General features: G+C 46.4%; 1 protein-coding gene across 1 annotated transcript in view; it reads right to left on the reverse strand.

Moving 5' to 3' along the window:
* Positions 1-207: 207 nt before the first annotated feature.
* The window catches only part of TECTA (tectorin alpha), a 61,421-nt gene continuing 44,894 nt past the window's right edge, over positions 208-16,734 (reverse strand). Inside the window, 9 exon segments of the mRNA XM_074936849.1 lie at positions 208-1,846; positions 2,783-2,899; positions 4,199-4,286; positions 5,148-5,310; positions 6,569-6,817; positions 7,532-7,695; positions 8,549-8,751; positions 13,201-13,311; positions 14,871-15,184. Of these exon segments, the coding sequence (XP_074792950.1) occupies positions 1,746-1,846; positions 2,783-2,899; positions 4,199-4,286; positions 5,148-5,310; positions 6,569-6,817; positions 7,532-7,695; positions 8,549-8,751; positions 13,201-13,311; positions 14,871-15,184 (1,510 nt within the window). The 3' untranslated portion in view covers positions 208-1,745.

A 16,734-nucleotide genomic window follows, 5' to 3' on the forward strand; every position in this document is an offset into this window, starting at 1 on the left:
AGTTACCCTCTCTGTTAAAATCGTGCATCTTATTTCCAGCTTGATGTTCTTTAACTTGGAATAAAGAATAAGCCCTATCTTTGCATATGAAGTTCATGTGACCGCATGTCCCCAGCTTTAAATAAGAATGAGCATTCAGTGCACCAAGGAAATGAGAATATTTGAACACAGCATTTATTTAAGAATAAAACATGTTTAAATTACTTGGCCGATTCATATAATAAAAAAAAAAAAGTGGTGGTGGGGGGGAAGATTTGCCCAGATGCAAACAAGAAAAAAAATCCAGTGGGGAAAAGCTGCTTTTTGGGTACAAAGCAATCATTATTAGCAGACAGCGTGTGGATACCGTTAGAGGAAAGAAACGGTAGCTCGGGCTAAAAAATTTAAGATTTCAGAGCGTGTCAAACCTTTCAATCATCTCAGCACTAAATTGCATCAGAGGCAATTCACTCCTCTCAATTGGCACGTTGCTGCAATGGAATTTAATGGCTGTTTTGCAATTGAGAGAACGACAGGGGTACAAGCTGAGAGGTGTTGTTATGGGTGCTTGACTCTGATCAATTACGTTTATTATTGATACTGTGTCATAGACAGACAGGGTGTTTTCTAGTAAGTAAAAATAAAAAATCCTCATGGTTAGGAGCAGAAAACGTTCCTGCTGTGACCGACTTATGATCTAAAGACAGGACTGAGAAGAGAAAGAACAGGCAGCACTGGAGTTATGTGGGATCATTAACACACGAGGAGCAAGATGGGTCTGAAATGGATTTGCAAGAGGAGCTGAGAAGGAGTTTGAAGGGTAAGAAGACTGTTTGATGTCCAGGGGACACGTGGGAGCTACCGAACGAAATGAAAGTGGTGACCGTACTAGCGGACTGAACCAGTTATAGTTCGAACTGTTCATTGCGTCCATGCTAACGATGTTGAATTGGTTTAAGAACGGTTTTGGGTATCCCGTGTCCACACTAGTGGTGTTCTAAACCATTTCCTCGCCTCTCAGAATTCTCAGTGCCACTCCCAGAAGCAGTGGATTCTGGGAGAGATCAAAACGCTTTGCGGACTAGATGAACCCTCTTAGCTTGTCTGTTTCCACAGTGGCACCAAACCGGTTTAGACTGATCTGCTTTTTAGCCTGCTGAAAGCCTGGCCTGCTCCAACCAGTTCTTGCACCCCCATTGAAATATATCTGTGTGGTGCAAAGCGCCCTAAGGGCTAAACTGGTTCTTACACAGGTAAATTTCTCTAGCACAAGCAAAGCTAGAGGGAGCAGTCAGGAGAGAAACTTAGCTGGAGCTTACGGCCTGATTCAAAGCCCACTGAAGTCAATGGAAACACTGCTATTGGCTACAGTGAATGTGGGGCTGTGCAGGATAGGGAAAGGGGAAGCAAGAGGGAATACTGTAAGCAGAGAGGCCGGGGAGCATTGTAAGGGTGTCAAAGAGGTGCCAGAAGTGAATATGAGAAGAAGGCAGTATGGAGACTTGAGAAAGGAGGAAGATCTTGGTCAAGTGTTTTCTGCTGTGGCTCCATACCTGAAATTTTGGCTGCTGTTACCGCCCATTGTATTAAAGTAGCTCGTAACCTCATTTAAATTGGTGTACCAGGCAACCGCCTTCAGCATTGTGATAGTTAAAAGCACTTGTTGTTGTTTGTGGTACAGGTTGTGAGTCAGGGGCACATGCTTTTATCCTACAGGGATTCAGAGTAAGTAAATTACAGTACTTTAAATAGAAGCCTTCAATTGATTACGAGGTCGGCTCTGATTTATAGATAAAACGCCATAGTGACAGCTGGGTTACGATGAGAAGAATGAGCCAAGCTTGAGGTCCAATGGAAGAGCTGGAGGCTAGAGGGAAAGACAGAGAACAGTTCTGAAAATCAAAAAGGCGCAGTTCCAAATAATTAAAGGCTGTATCATTTAGAGATCAAAATGTGAGAGTCTCAAAAGGACAAACTTCTACACTGTGACAGCACGAGTCTGCCGATCAGGGGTGTGAGTCACAGTAATAATATCGCCTTGCAATTTACTAGCATCCTTCGTCCAAGGATCATCTGGTGCTGCACAAGCCCCCTAGTGATGAAGGTGGTGATATTATTGTTTGTAGATGGGGAATGCAAGCCACAGAAAGGTGAAAGCCCCGCGTTTTCAGAAGTGCCCGCTCAAGTGAATTTGAGATTCCGAGAAGTTGATTTTCAGAGGTTCTGAGCACCAGCAGCTTCCACTGACCTCAACAAGATGTGTGTGTGCATGCTCAGCACCTCGGAGACGTGCTGAAATCAGGTCCCAAGGTATCTCCCAGTTGGGTACCCAAAAATGGAAGCACCCCAACCTAGCTGATGTGAGAGCAGGAATGGCTTTCCCAGGAATCAGCATCGAATCCAAGAGCTGTGACTTCCTAATCCCCCATCTCCCAACTAGATGACAATGCTCCCTCCCTCTTTTATTCCTTTAATGTTCCGAGCCTCTGAAACACATGTATTTATTTCAGGAGTCTCCAAAGTCCAATTCTTTTTCTAGCAGTTCCCTTCAGTTCCATTCCTCACCATTCTCTCTCAATTTTTCTGATGGTTAATGGTAGAGATGGGCCCAAACCCTGGATCTAGATCTAGTTTTTAGCTTTGTGTCCTGGAGACAGGACTATTTTTCTACGGTCTTTCCATACAGATTTAAAGGGGGGTTTGCAAAGAAGAATCCCTTTTCCCATCTGCATCATGCTGCTCGTCTGTTCCATCTACCCAGGCCCATTCCCAGCTTCCCTAAGGCAGCCCTTCAGATAGTCACCTCTGCAGCTCTTGCCATCTTCTTGTAATGTCCCGGTAACGCAGCTGCACAGGGGCCCGTCGACCCTGCTCGTGCAGATCTGCTCGCAGCCTCCGTTATCCTCGCACCAGTCTAACCCTGGAACAGGAGAGATCGGGGGCTCAGGAGAGAGCAGCATGCAGTTGTACGGAAAAAGGCATTACAAAGCTTAATAGCTAGAAATGACGCTGAAAGCATTTTCTTGATTAAAGCATTCCCCCCCCGACCCCAGTTGCATTTACACCCAGCTCTAGGGTGCCATTCAACCTGCCGCTGAAGGGTAGGGAGGCTTTGATTCAGACCCACCCACATCAATTCTTTGGACAGCCCTGCACTTAGCTTAGGACCAGAGAGCCTGCTGCCACTTAAAGTCAATGGCAAAATCACCGACCCCAAGTGCACTGATCAATGCTCGTCAGGCAGAGCCCACAAAGCACAGACCAGTGCAATCTCCGTTGGCCATGGGCTGGGTAAAGACCCGTCTATCAATTGTTCCTCCAGATCAGCACACGGGGGTGTGGGTTGGGGAGAAGGAGGAAAGATGAACCTTCCGCTGGTCAGGATGGTGGGAAAATGGAGAAAAGAAGCTGAGGAAGAGGAGCAGGAGGAGAAGGAAGGTGTGGCGGAGAGGGGAGTTAGGATGGAAAGGAAAACTGAGGAGGAAGCCATTCCCTAGAAGAGTGGTTCTCAACCTTTTCCCAGTTGCCAACCCCTAAAATATTTTGAATGGAGATGTGGACCCCTTTGGAAATCTTAGACATATTCTGCCATCAGGGGGCTGTGGACCACACAGGTTAAGAACCACTGCCCTAGAAATCACCTCACTGGGGGCTGGCAGTGGGTGCTCAGCATTTCTAATAATGAGACTCTCTCTCTCGTTGGGTACCCAAGGACAGGGATGCCTAGAGCTGGTGGATGCTTTTGAGAAGTTGGGTCCAGGGTAAGAGATGCCTTAGCCATACCTCGGCTAAAGAGAAGGAGAAGGACAGATACATGTAGGGATGAATGGGCAGACACGCAGCGTGGGGTTTTGGGTGAGGAAGTGGCTCCACACGGGACTCTCTCCCCTACGAAGTGATGCACAGAACTGAAAAGAGTTGCCGGCTCAGGAGAACCGGAAAGTGAAACTGACCAGGCATCAAACGTGAAACTGGCCAGCTGAGTTTTAGTGCCCTGCTGCATAAAATGTACATGTGACAAATGTAAAAACAAATGGTGAAACCTGCATGATTAAAATGGGTTGCTTCCTACTGTAATACATTCAGATGGGGTAAAAGGACCCTGTTTCTCAATATATTTATGATTTATCTTGCGCTTGCCCATTTAATAATCAAAGGTTCAGAATAGTTTACACAGGAGGGAATATTTTCCTCCACATTCTTAGCTGTGCACACTTACGCTTTCTCCGGATGGGCCCTACCGAGATGATCTGCTCCTTGGGCTCTTTGGTATACTCAGTGGCCATCCTGGAATTCTGGGGGCAGTTCTGAACAAACAAAACCGCAAGGGGCGATTACTGCAAGGCTTTGTGATCACCGTGCGCTAGTCTCTGATCTCAACCCCTGGATTTGGCCTTGCTCCCATTGAGAGCTGTTGCACAGCTCCCATTGAGGCTGCAGTGGTGTTGGATTAGCATCATTAAAGGAAAATTCTGGCCCTTCTTCTCTGATACAGTGGACCTGAACTTGTTCTGCTGGGTGGGATTCCATGTAGCCTAATTGCACAGGGGCAAACCATGTGCCAGGCTCTGGGAGGACGAGGGAGTGAGGAGAGGAAAGTTATGTCAATAAGTTATTTATTTGTTCCCCTAATATAAGAACTAGGGGCCACCAAATGAAATTAATGGGCAGCAGGTTTAAAACAAATAAAAGGAAGTTCTTCTTCACTCAGCGCACAGTCAACCTGTGGAACTCCTTGCCTGAGGAGGTTGTGAAGGCTAGGACTACAACAGGGTTTAAAAGAGAACTGGATAAATTTGTGGAGGTTAAGTCCATCAATGGCTATTAGCCAGGATGGGTAAGGAATGGTTTCCCTAGCCTCTGTTTGTCAGAGGGTGGAGATGGAGGGCAGGAGAGAGATCACAAGATCATTACCTGTTAGGTTCACTCCCTTTGGGGCACCTGGCATTGGCCACTGTCGGTAGACAGGATACTGGGCTGGATGGACCTTTGGTCTGACCCAGTGTGGCCATTCTTATGTTAATCTATTGGGCATTGCTCCCTTTGGAACAATGCCCGGGAGTAGCCCCCAGGAATCTGTTCTCCTGCCACACAGTGGCCTTGGGGAAATGATTCCAGCATGGACCACCACCCAGCCCACAGAACACCCTAAGGCCGCACGCACGTACTATTTTGCAGGAGTATTTTTCCGAGTCACAGAGGGAGACGGCGCAGTGGAGATGAACCTCGTCGTAATCCCCGATGAACTTGAAGACGGTGACGTGGAAGCGACAGGTCAGGGATACCCCGTTCTCCTCAATCCCAATGGTGTTATCCTTAATATTTTGGCAACTAAGAGGAAAATACAGAGTCTCAGCTGGGTCCAGGAATGGTTGCGAGCTTCTAAAAAATTCTACAGATCCCCAGTGCTTGTGGGTTATGTCTACAGGGAAACTAAATGATCCTTTTCTCCAGATGTTACTTGAACTTTGTGGGAGGGGAGCTTGAACTCCCCCTTAAGAGCCCTCTCAACTCTGGACTGTTCAGAATCCAAGCCCCAATTTGGCAGCTCGAGGCCATGCCTTATTAAAAAAACGTTTCCCCTTTACTGTTTGCTGCAGTGAGGTAAGTAAACTGAGGTAATGCCAAGCTATTCTGATGACTAATAAACTTTGAATTTCTACAGCCCCTGCCATCCAAGGATCTCCGAGCCTTTACACCAGTAATTAATTATGCCTCGAGACATTCTAGAAGCACTGCGGGGTTACCTGACTGGCCCACGTCATACAAGGATTCAGTAGTGGAAGCAGATGTACATACTCTGTTCCCAACCTTGCCACTATCCTGATGGCATAGAAGGGTCCACTAGCCCTACATGCCCAAGCTGCAACACTTGGGGCTTGATTTTCAGAGGTGTAGAACTCACAGGCTCCTGTAAGTTCAATAGCAGCTGTGTGAGCTCAAAACCATCTGAACATCAGGCCCTCCTGGATGTCTTGTGTTGAGCATCCAAATTAGTGGACACTCTTGAACATTTAAGCACTTCTCTTTTGTGCATCAATTTCTACATCTGCCATATGAGGGTAATGGCACCTTGCAAAGCACCTAGTCGCTCCTGGATGAAAAGGTCTATGTAAGTGCAAAGCTTTATTGTTATTAACTCCAAATGCAGGTGGTAACATATTAAAACTGTTAGAATTTCTCCCAGAAATAATCCACAAATGGGCCAACATTTAACCAGGTATACTGATATCTGCAAACATCTACCTGTCTAGGGAATAGCATGGAGTCCAGGTTCTCCACCACCAGAGGCAATGCTAGATGTCCAACTACAGCCTTCTTCTAGGTTCTTAAACTGTGCTCTTCAGCATGACACTTGAGCACCTCTGGCCGTTCCCTTAGGATGCTAGGAATAGCCACAGAGGTACAGATCAATGGTCCTTCTATTTTGGTATGGGACAGCAGACCTTAGTGCATGCATTAGAGGAAGAAATAAGCCTCCTGTAATGTTCCTAGGTTCAGATCATCTGGTGCTTTACACCAGCCAATGATTTTTAGATCCCCAAAGGAAAGTAAAACAGAGAGAAAAATCTTGCCAGATGTCACTGACCCTCCTTCGATGATGAAGTATCTGAGTTTGTCATTGCTGTCCCGAGAAGGGGTTGCATAACATTTGTTCAGCGTTAGAATCAGGTGTGTGGAATCTGCCCCGACAACGAAGACCCCGACATAAAGCACGTCCCGGGTGGTTAGAACCACTTCACCCTGTCGGTAGGGGTGCTTATAGGATGAGTTTTTGTACAATGCCATCTTAGTTGTGAAACTGCCTTCTTGTGTTGGGACTGTCAGGTTAATCACACTAAAGGAGAGAAATAAAGCTCATGGGAAAGCAACAGAAAGATCGTCCTCTACAAAGGGGGAGGGTAATGGATAGGGTCTAAGGGACAGGGACCAGGAGATGGAGCTTTTCATATCTAGGTTACTAGTTTGAATACTGCAAAACTGAAAATTGTTACCATCCAATGGACGTTTGGTGGCTGACGTGACCCCGGTTTGATGTTCTCAGTCCCACAACTGCCACCATAATTATCATTGACTGGCAGCATATAACGGAGGCCAAAGGCTGAATGGGCCATGCAAATTCCCTAAAAGTGCCCCCTACAGATCAAGGCTTAGACAAATTGTTGGAGCAGCATGAGAGAAGCTAGCCCTCCATGGCCCATACTGTTCTTGTACTGTGGATTCATAATGTAAAGACCATTATGATAACTGAGGCAAAGGAATTTCACCCAATAATTCCTGCATCATGCCCATATCTAGAGCACATTTTTTACAAAAACCCCCACCCCTTCCATTCTTGATTTAAAGACATTAAGTGATGTAGAATCCACCACGCCCTTGTGGGGGTAGTTGCTGTAGTTAGTTACTCTCACTGTTAACATTTCTAGCCTGAATTAAACTAGCTCCCTTTTCCAGGTTAAATAGAGGAGACTTTAACCTCCAGGCTCTCAGACCAGCATTAAATTCACACACACAAACAGGAAAATCTAAAGCACACACAGGCCAGTCTTACCTAAGCATTGGCCTCACTACCGAATCCAGAGAAATTTTGATATCAAGCTCATAAGCGCACGAGAATTCCACATTGATGGTTCGGTCCCGGGTGATTATGTTTCCAGTGTTGTTTGCACTTTCAATCCACACAGTGTTTTTGTACACGATATGAGTGCCATTGGACTGTGCAAGAGAAAAAGAAACAAATTTTATTCTTTTTAGGGGTTAACACATCCATCACGATTCCAGTTCACAGCTCTGAAAACAGCACATTAAAGTCATTCCATAAAAAATAATTTGCAGACAGATTGTGAACTGCTTGGCGGCAAGGATGGCCTTTTGTTTTATATTTGTGCAGCACCTGGCACAATGGGGCTTTGATCCCTGACTGGAGCTTCTGGACATTGCAGTAATAGATTATAAATAATAATAATAAATCAGCTTGCATTTACTACTAGACTGAAAAAAGACTCTAAATGTGTACAGAGGTTATGATGTTAAATTTGTAACAGCACCATTCATCATAAAAGATCCCAACGCAACAGATACACACTACACGCACCACTGAAATGCAACCACCTCTGGGGAAGAACACATCATCTGTTTAACAGTCCTCATGAATACCATGTTCCAGTGAAATACCAGGGAAAAGTTTAAGTAGGCAAAATTTAAGCACCCAGGCTGGAATTTGGACAGTACACAAGCGCTAACACCTTGTATCTTCTGTCATGCACACAAAACTGTTTGGAGCTGCCTATTAGAACACAAAGATAGAAAGAAAGAAGCCACACTGTGAAGAGTGTGTATGTGATCATCCCCTAATGTAATTTAATGAAGCACTGAAGCATTATTCAGCCATCGTGACATTTGAGCTCAAATAATAAACCTGACACTGAAAGGAATGTGTGTTTCTCTCTCTCCTTTCTTTGCTGTTTGGTTCTGTTCCATGGCATGTGTTTCCACATATCACCCCAGCAGCATCTACTTTGTAACCATGCACCATTAAATATGAGCCGCCTCCCCCCTCCTCTCTCACCTGCACAATGTTTCCGCAGTTCCCCTTGGTGTTGTTGATCTGGAAGGAGATGAAGTCTTCTCCTTCGATGCCGGGGCAGTGGCGGTCATTCACGCGCACGCCTTCTCTCTCAAAGCCCAGCTGGAAGAGCTTGCACTTGGAGATGGACACTTCCATCTGTGCCGCTTTGCAGGTCACCTCTGCGTCGATGATGTCATGCGTGTCTAGGAGCAACGCGGGTGGTTTTAAAGGATAACAGTTGAGAGTCGGCATTGAGCTGGCCAATCAGGAGGGGGATGTTCTGTGCACATCCGCGTTAGAGATTATAGAACTACCAGTTATTGTACCATCAGTAAAGCTTGGACCAGCGAAGGATGTATAGAATAGGGATGGATCTGAACCAGAACACTAGGTCCGACAGTCCCACCTATCCCCCTGACTTTGGGAAATTCAGATCCCGATCTGGAACTGAACCCATGACTCTGGCCCCCCACTACAGAAAGGATGTGGAAAAATTGGAGCAAGGTCAGTGAAGGGCAACGGAAATGATTAGGGGGCTGGGGCACATGACTCATGAGGAGTGGCTGAGGGAACTGGGCTTATTTAGTCTGCAGAAGAGAAGAGTGAGGGGGGATTTGATAGCAGCCTTCAACTACCTGAAGGGGGGTTCCAAAGAGGATGGAGCTCGGCTGTTCTCAGTGATGGTAGATGACAGAACAAGGAGCAGTGGTCTCAAGTTGCAGTGGGGGAGGTCTACGTTGGATATTAGGAAAAACTATTGCACTAGGAGGGTGGTGAAGCAGTGGAATGGGTTACCTAGGGAGGTGGTGGAATCTCCATCCTTAGAGGCTTTTAAGGCCCGGCTTGACAAAACCCTGGCTGGGATGATTTAGTTGGGGTTGGTCCTGCTTTGAGCAGGGGGTTGGACTAGATGACCTCCTGAGGTCTCTTCCAACCCTAATCTTCTATGATTTTACAATGTACTAAACTGGCCCCTAGAATTCAGGCCCATCACTAGCATAAACTGAACAATGAAATGACCCACAGTACCCGCAGCTGTTAGATGAGATGAGGATAGAAGAGGTTAATTGTTCAGTAGGGTGAACTCCCTTTTATAGGCTCAGTTTGCACCCACGGTTCAGTTGAAGGTGCAAAGTGGATTAGCCAGAAATGCAAGTGCTCAGATTTGCACAGGCAGTTCATTTTGTGGATGCAGATTGCACCCACCGACAGGGAAGCTGGCACTCGGTCCTGGCCTGAAGCACTGGCAGCGGCTGTGTGAGCCGCTGTCTTGAAAGTGACCAGCCAGGATTACGCAATGGGCTCTCCCATCCATACAGCATCAATGAATCACTCCAAAGACAAGCCTCGGAATTCAGAGGTAGATAGTATCTTACTTACAGATAGTGGGCTGGGAGTTGGGTGACTAGATAGCAAGTGTGAAAAATCAGGACGGTGTGTGTGTGTGCGCGCGTTAGTGTTAATAAGTGCATACGTAAGACAAAGCCTCAAATATCACGACTGTCCCTATAAAATCAGGATGTCTAGTCATCCTAGGTGGGAGGCCTGTCACAGAGGCAAGAGTGACAGAGCTGAAGGGGAAGTCTTAGTGGTCTAGCCATCAGGTTTATTAGCAATGTAGCCATATGATAGTTTAGATTCTATTCTCTGGAGCCATAGGTTGAAATCCTGGCAGCATTGACTCAGCCCTTCATCTCCCCAAGGGAATTAGACTGACTTCCATGATGCTTCTAGGCCTCAAAATCTGAGCTTTGGTGTGGATGTTAATGATCACAGGAGAGTTTTTCTAACAGAATTGGGAGTTTTGGTGGGATGCTCTTGGCCTAAAGTCCTCTCCCTGGACACCCAGAGGTGGCTGCATTTCACTGGTGCATGTGGAACTGCCTCCCCCTTGGCCAACACATCGGGGCGGCTGAACCCAGAGCTAAAAGCCTGAGCTGCTCCTGTTCGAGCTCACGAGCCTGGGGCCCCCTAGAGTATGGCTATAACAGCTCATGCCCTCTATAGATGGCTACCATGTAACACATGCCCCAGTGGGTTATATGGGTAGCCTTTGGAATGAAAGCTGGTACATAAATGTTAGTTATTATTATTTGTATTGGGATAGCTCCTAGGAGCCCTACTCATGGACTGCGCCTGTCATCACTGGACAGACATAACAAAACAGCGACACCAAAGAGTTCACTATCTAAGTATCCTTACCCTTGCTATACAAATGAGGAAACTTAGGCACAGAGCAGGAAAAGAACTTGCCCAAAGTCACGCGATGAGTCTGAAGACTAGAACCCTGGAGTCCTGACTCCTTGGGCACCGGCTGTAACCACCAGATCATACTCTCCTAATCTCCAGGTCTTTTCTGGAGTCTTATTTATTTTGTTAATTGAATGTTATTTGTGCTGCCTTCAGAGTTCCATTATTTGTGCAAAATAAAACAAGGCAGATTAACTGTAACTTGATTAGGATGGATACGCTTGGTGCTTAGGAGTGTGCGTTTGCATATATTACCAGTTCTGGTGGTGCGAAGCTGCTGTGATTGTACCCCGTATGCCGCCTCTTATGCATGCTACGTGGGTCTGAGTCCCTGCCGACGTGCCTATGAGCTGGCTACTCTTCTGCATCGTCACGCTAGTCGGTCTGATGATGACACTGTGAGAAAAGTTGCTACGGTTTCCTAAAAGTTCTTGGCGTCTCGATCTTGTCCTGCAGCTTAAGCTGTCTTGATTCTTCTTTGCTCTTGGAGTTGTGACAACAGAACGGGTCTGAGACTTCAGGACATCTGGGTTCTTTTCTCAGCTCCGCCAAAGATTTACTGGGTGACCTTGAAAATGTCACTTAACTGCTCTGTGCCTCAGTTTCCCCCATCTCTAAAATGGGGGTAGCATTTCCCTACCTCGCAGGGTGGGGAATTAATTCAATGTCTGGAGAGTGCTTTGAGATCCTCAAATGGAAGGACTATGGGATGGGCAAAGTGACTTCATTTGGAAGAGCTTTGGACAATGCTTTCGTAAAGGTTATTTGTATGGGGGATTGATAGGACACGGCTCAGGCCCTCTGTGCTGGCCTAGGCGGTTTTTGGGGAGTGGTGATATTCTCTAGGGATTGTATCTATGAGCAGATCCAGGGGGACATTAGCCACCTCTTGCCACATCTGTTTCCGTGCCCCTCCCCTCAGGGGAGGCTGGTTTGTACTGCGGGCTAGGGTTCTTTTCTCACCAAATCCTTTTCTTCTATTAGCCAGTTTTAAGTTTGCATTTGTCGTGTTCTCGCCTACCTTAGACTGAGCATGTTTTGCACGGTCTGTGCCATTATGTCCTCGAGCTGGGGAAGGGAATGCACGCACAGTACAGAAGAAGGGTCAAAAGTAGCTTGCAAAATCCAGTGCCTCTGAACCCTGTTAATGGGACGGCTGCTCCCCATTCCCCATAACTGCAAGGTGAAGAACAAAGCTGAGCAGGTTTTTGTTGCCACTGAACTTAGGACGACAAGCAAGTTATATCCATTGATTGAGGAGAAGAGGACTGGGCAAAATTGATTTTTGATTTTTAAAAATGTATGCACGTTTGTACGGAAATTAGGTGAGGCCCTGGAGCTCCCAGCAAGTTAAAAACAAGGCTGACTAAAATAGCAGAAAATATACGATTGGAAACTCTCCTTCGTTGGCCCTTGATGGAAAGACAGCTGAATTAATAGGAGTTTTCAATATCTAGGACTGAATCCTCATGTTGTATAGATCTGCATAGCATCACCAAAATCAGAAGAATTATGCCAGTTTACATCTGCTGAGAATTTGCCCCTGTATTTCCTTGATTGTATGAAAGTCTGCTCCAGGCAGGAGTCATCTTTCAGCGTGGACAGGCTGTGTGACGTGTCTGTGGCTACTTGTGAATTTCTGGGTTTGGTTCATGGTATGTTATCCCACACACTAACACATTGTGTCTTGGTAGTATTGTCTGGTTTTGTAATGTCCGGTTTTGCAACTTTGACAAGTTGTAAAATTGCATCATTCCATAATTTCATTGGAAATCGCATGAAGCACGCAATATCTGGAAACATATATGAGCTGTAAAGTCATTTACCTTTTTGTACTTTTCATTGTCAGTTTCTTTATGAAAATCAATAAAAATCACCAAAAAATCTCCATTTTTACCGGTGGGACCAGATTTTAGATGCGAGCTGACATGCTGGGAGTTACAAATCAACCCAACAACACCTTGCTCTTCTACAGCACATTCCATTTGAAGATCTCATAACGCTTGCCAAACATTAGTGACTTTAGGCTCACAACACCTATGTGAAGCAGTTATCATTAGCCCTATTTTACAGATTGGGAAACTGAAGCATGGGGAAGTGACTTGCCCAGGGTCACAATGCAAATCAGTGGCAGGGACATGAGTAGAACCAAGGAGCCTTGACAACCAAGTCTTGGTGCTTTAATCACATAAACACCTTTCCTCCCTAGTGTACTGTAGCTCCACTGGATTTGAGGTTGGAAGTTTGTGTGGGTCTGAGTGGGAAGTGGTTGCTGAAGGAGTTGGCTTATCTGTGTCCCATATAAATACGTAAGGCCCATTTTTAACTTAGTTAAAAACACGAGAGCCAACGTTGCAATTAACCTCCTGACATGCCGAGTGGATGCATGTGGGGTCACTCACTGTTTCCATAGGGTGGAGGTTCGATACAACCGCACAACTCCCCTCCGTTGTCAAGCTCACAGCTTCTGTTGGGACAGTCGGCCCCCACACAGGGATCTTCAACCACTCCTGCTAAAAAGGAAAAGACAGACAAAGACAACAACTTTATTTTCAGACCAGTACCCAGACAATTCTTTATTACCCCACTAAACCCCTGCAGTGTTGCTAACTCCAGCAATTTTATCTCATGCTATTTGATGTGTTTTTAAAGCCCCAGCTCCTGGAGTGATGTGAATACATGAGAATATCAGCTTTCCCTTTTTAAAAAAGTGAGTTTCTAGCCCTCCTGGTTGCAGAGAAAAGCTTGAAAGCATAAAATGAGTCTTACCTAAAGGCTCAGGAACTAGAAGTCTAAGGTACCCACCATATTATTTTTAAATGAATGTATATTTTTAAAAAAATCTCATGATTATTAAGCCAATCTCATGATTTCTTGGGGCTGGAGTTGTGATTTTATGAATACTTGAGGTTAACAATGCTGCCCTCAAAGTCCTTACTCAGGCGACGACTGGACTGGCATCAGACTCCCACTGAGTCTGGAGAAAGTGAAGTTCCCACAGCATGGACCGATATTAATAAACAATTTATTCAGCCTGGGCTTCTGGGTACTTTACAAACAAAGCATCAACCCAGACTATTTGGATCATTTACCACCTACCCCTAGAACACCAGCAGAAGAACATCTCCAATATGTCCTTAGCCCTAGGTCAGGCAAATGCTTGCCACAGCCAGTATACTTTGGAGGTGAGCATGATCCAGTTGGGGTGGACTACTAGGGGGAGCATGTTGCTTAGTTAAGGAGCCTCCAGAGACAGTGTCTTGTCTTTAGAGCTGGTTGGAGAATGAACTCTGCCCTGCCCCTGCACCCCGTGAAAATGTCCACTTTTCAGCAAAAACTTGACAACCAAAATATTTGTACTCCAAAATGTTATCTATGTGCCTCATGGGAGTTGTAGTTCAGGTACCTCATGCTCCCTTTCTCCTCTGTAGGCCAGGCTCCCTGGTCAGACTACATGTCCCATGATGCACCACAGTCTCCTCCTCATGTTGGTGAGAGGTTGCATCACAGGAGTCCTGGTCATGGTGCATCATGGGAGATGTAGTCTAGCTGGGGAGCCCAGACCACAGAGGAGAAAGGGGACATGAAGAAATCAATCTACTGCTCCCATGAGGTACTGCAGCAGGATATCTGAATAAAAAGATTTTGGTTTTCAGGCGTTCAGTTTTTCAATGACACATTGAAATTCTCCACAGAAAGCATGCACGCTTTGTGAAAAATATTAAGCTTATCCAAAACTCAGTTTTCTGTTAAAAAACAAAAACAAAACAGTTTAGATGAAAAATTTTTGACCAACAATACTTGTCTCCGCTCCTCAATCGAGGGCGAGCTACCACAGAAGTCCCTCTGCTGACTCAGCAGCCACAGTAGCACATCGGGATGGAGGTCGCCTCTAATGTAGCCAGGTTCCAAACGACGTAGGGGACCTATCGCTAATTGCTCTGGCTCCCATCTCTCTGCATTAGCCTCTCGCTGATTGAGCCTGCAGTCCGGCTAGATACAGAGGATGGTGCTCCTAAGCGATAGGCGCTACGGGCCAGGGAACGGAACAGGGTTAGAATAGCACTCTTACAGCAATTCTCCTTCTCTATCCACTCGGTGCTGAGGATCCCAAAGGAGCGGCAGGCCTCCCCGTAGGCAGCGAGAGAGCCGCAGAGCTGGAACTTCTTGAGGTTGTAGCAGCCGTCGAGGAAGCAGGACTCGTAGAAGGGCAGGGGATCCAGCAACCCGTAGCAGGGCTGGAAGAAGCCTTTCATGTCCGTCAGCTTGAGGCAGTAGCCATCGCTCTGCAGCTTCTGGATCTGCACGTTGTCACAGGCGGCGGCGTACTGGGAGTACTGGAGCTCGTTACAGCTGGGAGCGAGAGATTAAACGAAGGACATCAGCCTGGAATCGTGTGAAACAACCAGTCCCTAAATCCTCTCCTGAGGTGAGGCCACAGACAAATAGACCGCTCAGGTCACCTTGTTCTTTCCTTATTATTACCCCACTGTCCCCTCCCATGTATTTCCTAGTTCTTTTCACCTCTCATTATGAGACCCTCATGAATCCAGGGTGAAATTCACCCCGTGCAGAAGGCCAGTATAAGGGCTATGGGCCACTTAAATCCCATGCCAGCCAGAGATCCACGTGGGCCGTAGTCCTTGGGCTGGCCCCTTTGAAGATTAGATTCCTCCCTAATCTTTGGTAAGCATCTCTTCACATCCGAGGCCAGGTTTTTACAGGGCTGGCCTCTCTTTCCATGTACAAGATTTGCATCTTCATTGCTTGCATCCATAATTCCTGGTGGGTGGGATTTGGAAATGTGCTTAAGCGATCTAGGAACCCAAGCACCATTGACTGATTTAGGTACTTTTCCCATCTTGCCCTCTTTGGCTAGGAGTTTCAAAGGAATCTAAGGGTACCCAAATCCTATTGAACTTTAGCAGCAGTTGAGTGCCTAACTCCCTTAGGCTATTTAGAAAATCCCAGCCTTAATTCCTCCTGCTTCCACAGCTAACTCTCTGACTTGCACCTCCAATCAGGTACGTAGTTATCACCACCTAAATGGTAGACTCTGTGCTCGCCATTAGCCATATGTGCAAGTACCACAGGCAGAATTTTGGCAGGTGCAGATTAGTTGGGCAGAGGGAGCCTTTGAAAATCTGGCCTGCTACTGGCACACCTAAAACTCCCGCTAACTTCTGGAGAAGTTTTGACTGTGTAGCCCATGCCCTCTGTCCCCCTCTAATGTCATCAGGGACTCCGAGAGGTCAATGAGCCTGTTCAGCCGTGGCTAACAGAGCCGGGTCTTTTGGTTCAGGCAGTGGCGGCACATGCTCTAAGATGCAGAGATCTCAGGTTCAATCCCCACTGCCAACCACCCACTCCAAGGGGGCAGCAAAGTAAGTGGTGGCCCGTACAGGGATTTGAGCTGGGGAGATCTCTGCAGTTTAGGACAAGCCATGTATAGAGGTTGACGTGCCGACTGCAGTGCACCACTAGAAGTGCAGGTTAGGGCCCAGGACATAGGTTCACAGCTGACCTCCAAGTAGGTAAGGCCAATAAGTCTTATCTCTATTCACACCAAGGCTCCTTTACCCCATTTTGGCAGTGTAAAGGAGCCCTAAAGTGGGTGTATATGTAATTTACCCGCACGTTAAGGTCCCTTTGCACAACCAGAGTGGAGTGATATGGCCTTAGTGTAAATGATCCTATAGGGTTTAGGAATTGTCTTTTTGTCATATGTTCGTACAGCACCTAGCACAATGGGCTCTGGCTCCTAAGTGCTATGGAAAGGCAAATGAACAACACTAATGAGGGTAGGGTGACCGAACAGCAAGTGTGAAAAATCAGGACAGGGGTGGGGGGTATTAGGTACCTACATAAGACAAAGCCCTGAAAATCGGGACGTCTGGTCACCCTAAATGAGGGTGAAACGAACAGGGTTCTATAGA

The sequence above is a fragment of the Natator depressus genome, chromosome 22 (genome assembly GCF_965152275.1).
Source record: "Natator depressus isolate rNatDep1 chromosome 22, rNatDep2.hap1, whole genome shotgun sequence".
NCBI classification, from domain to species: domain Eukaryota; kingdom Metazoa; phylum Chordata; order Testudines; family Cheloniidae; genus Natator; species Natator depressus.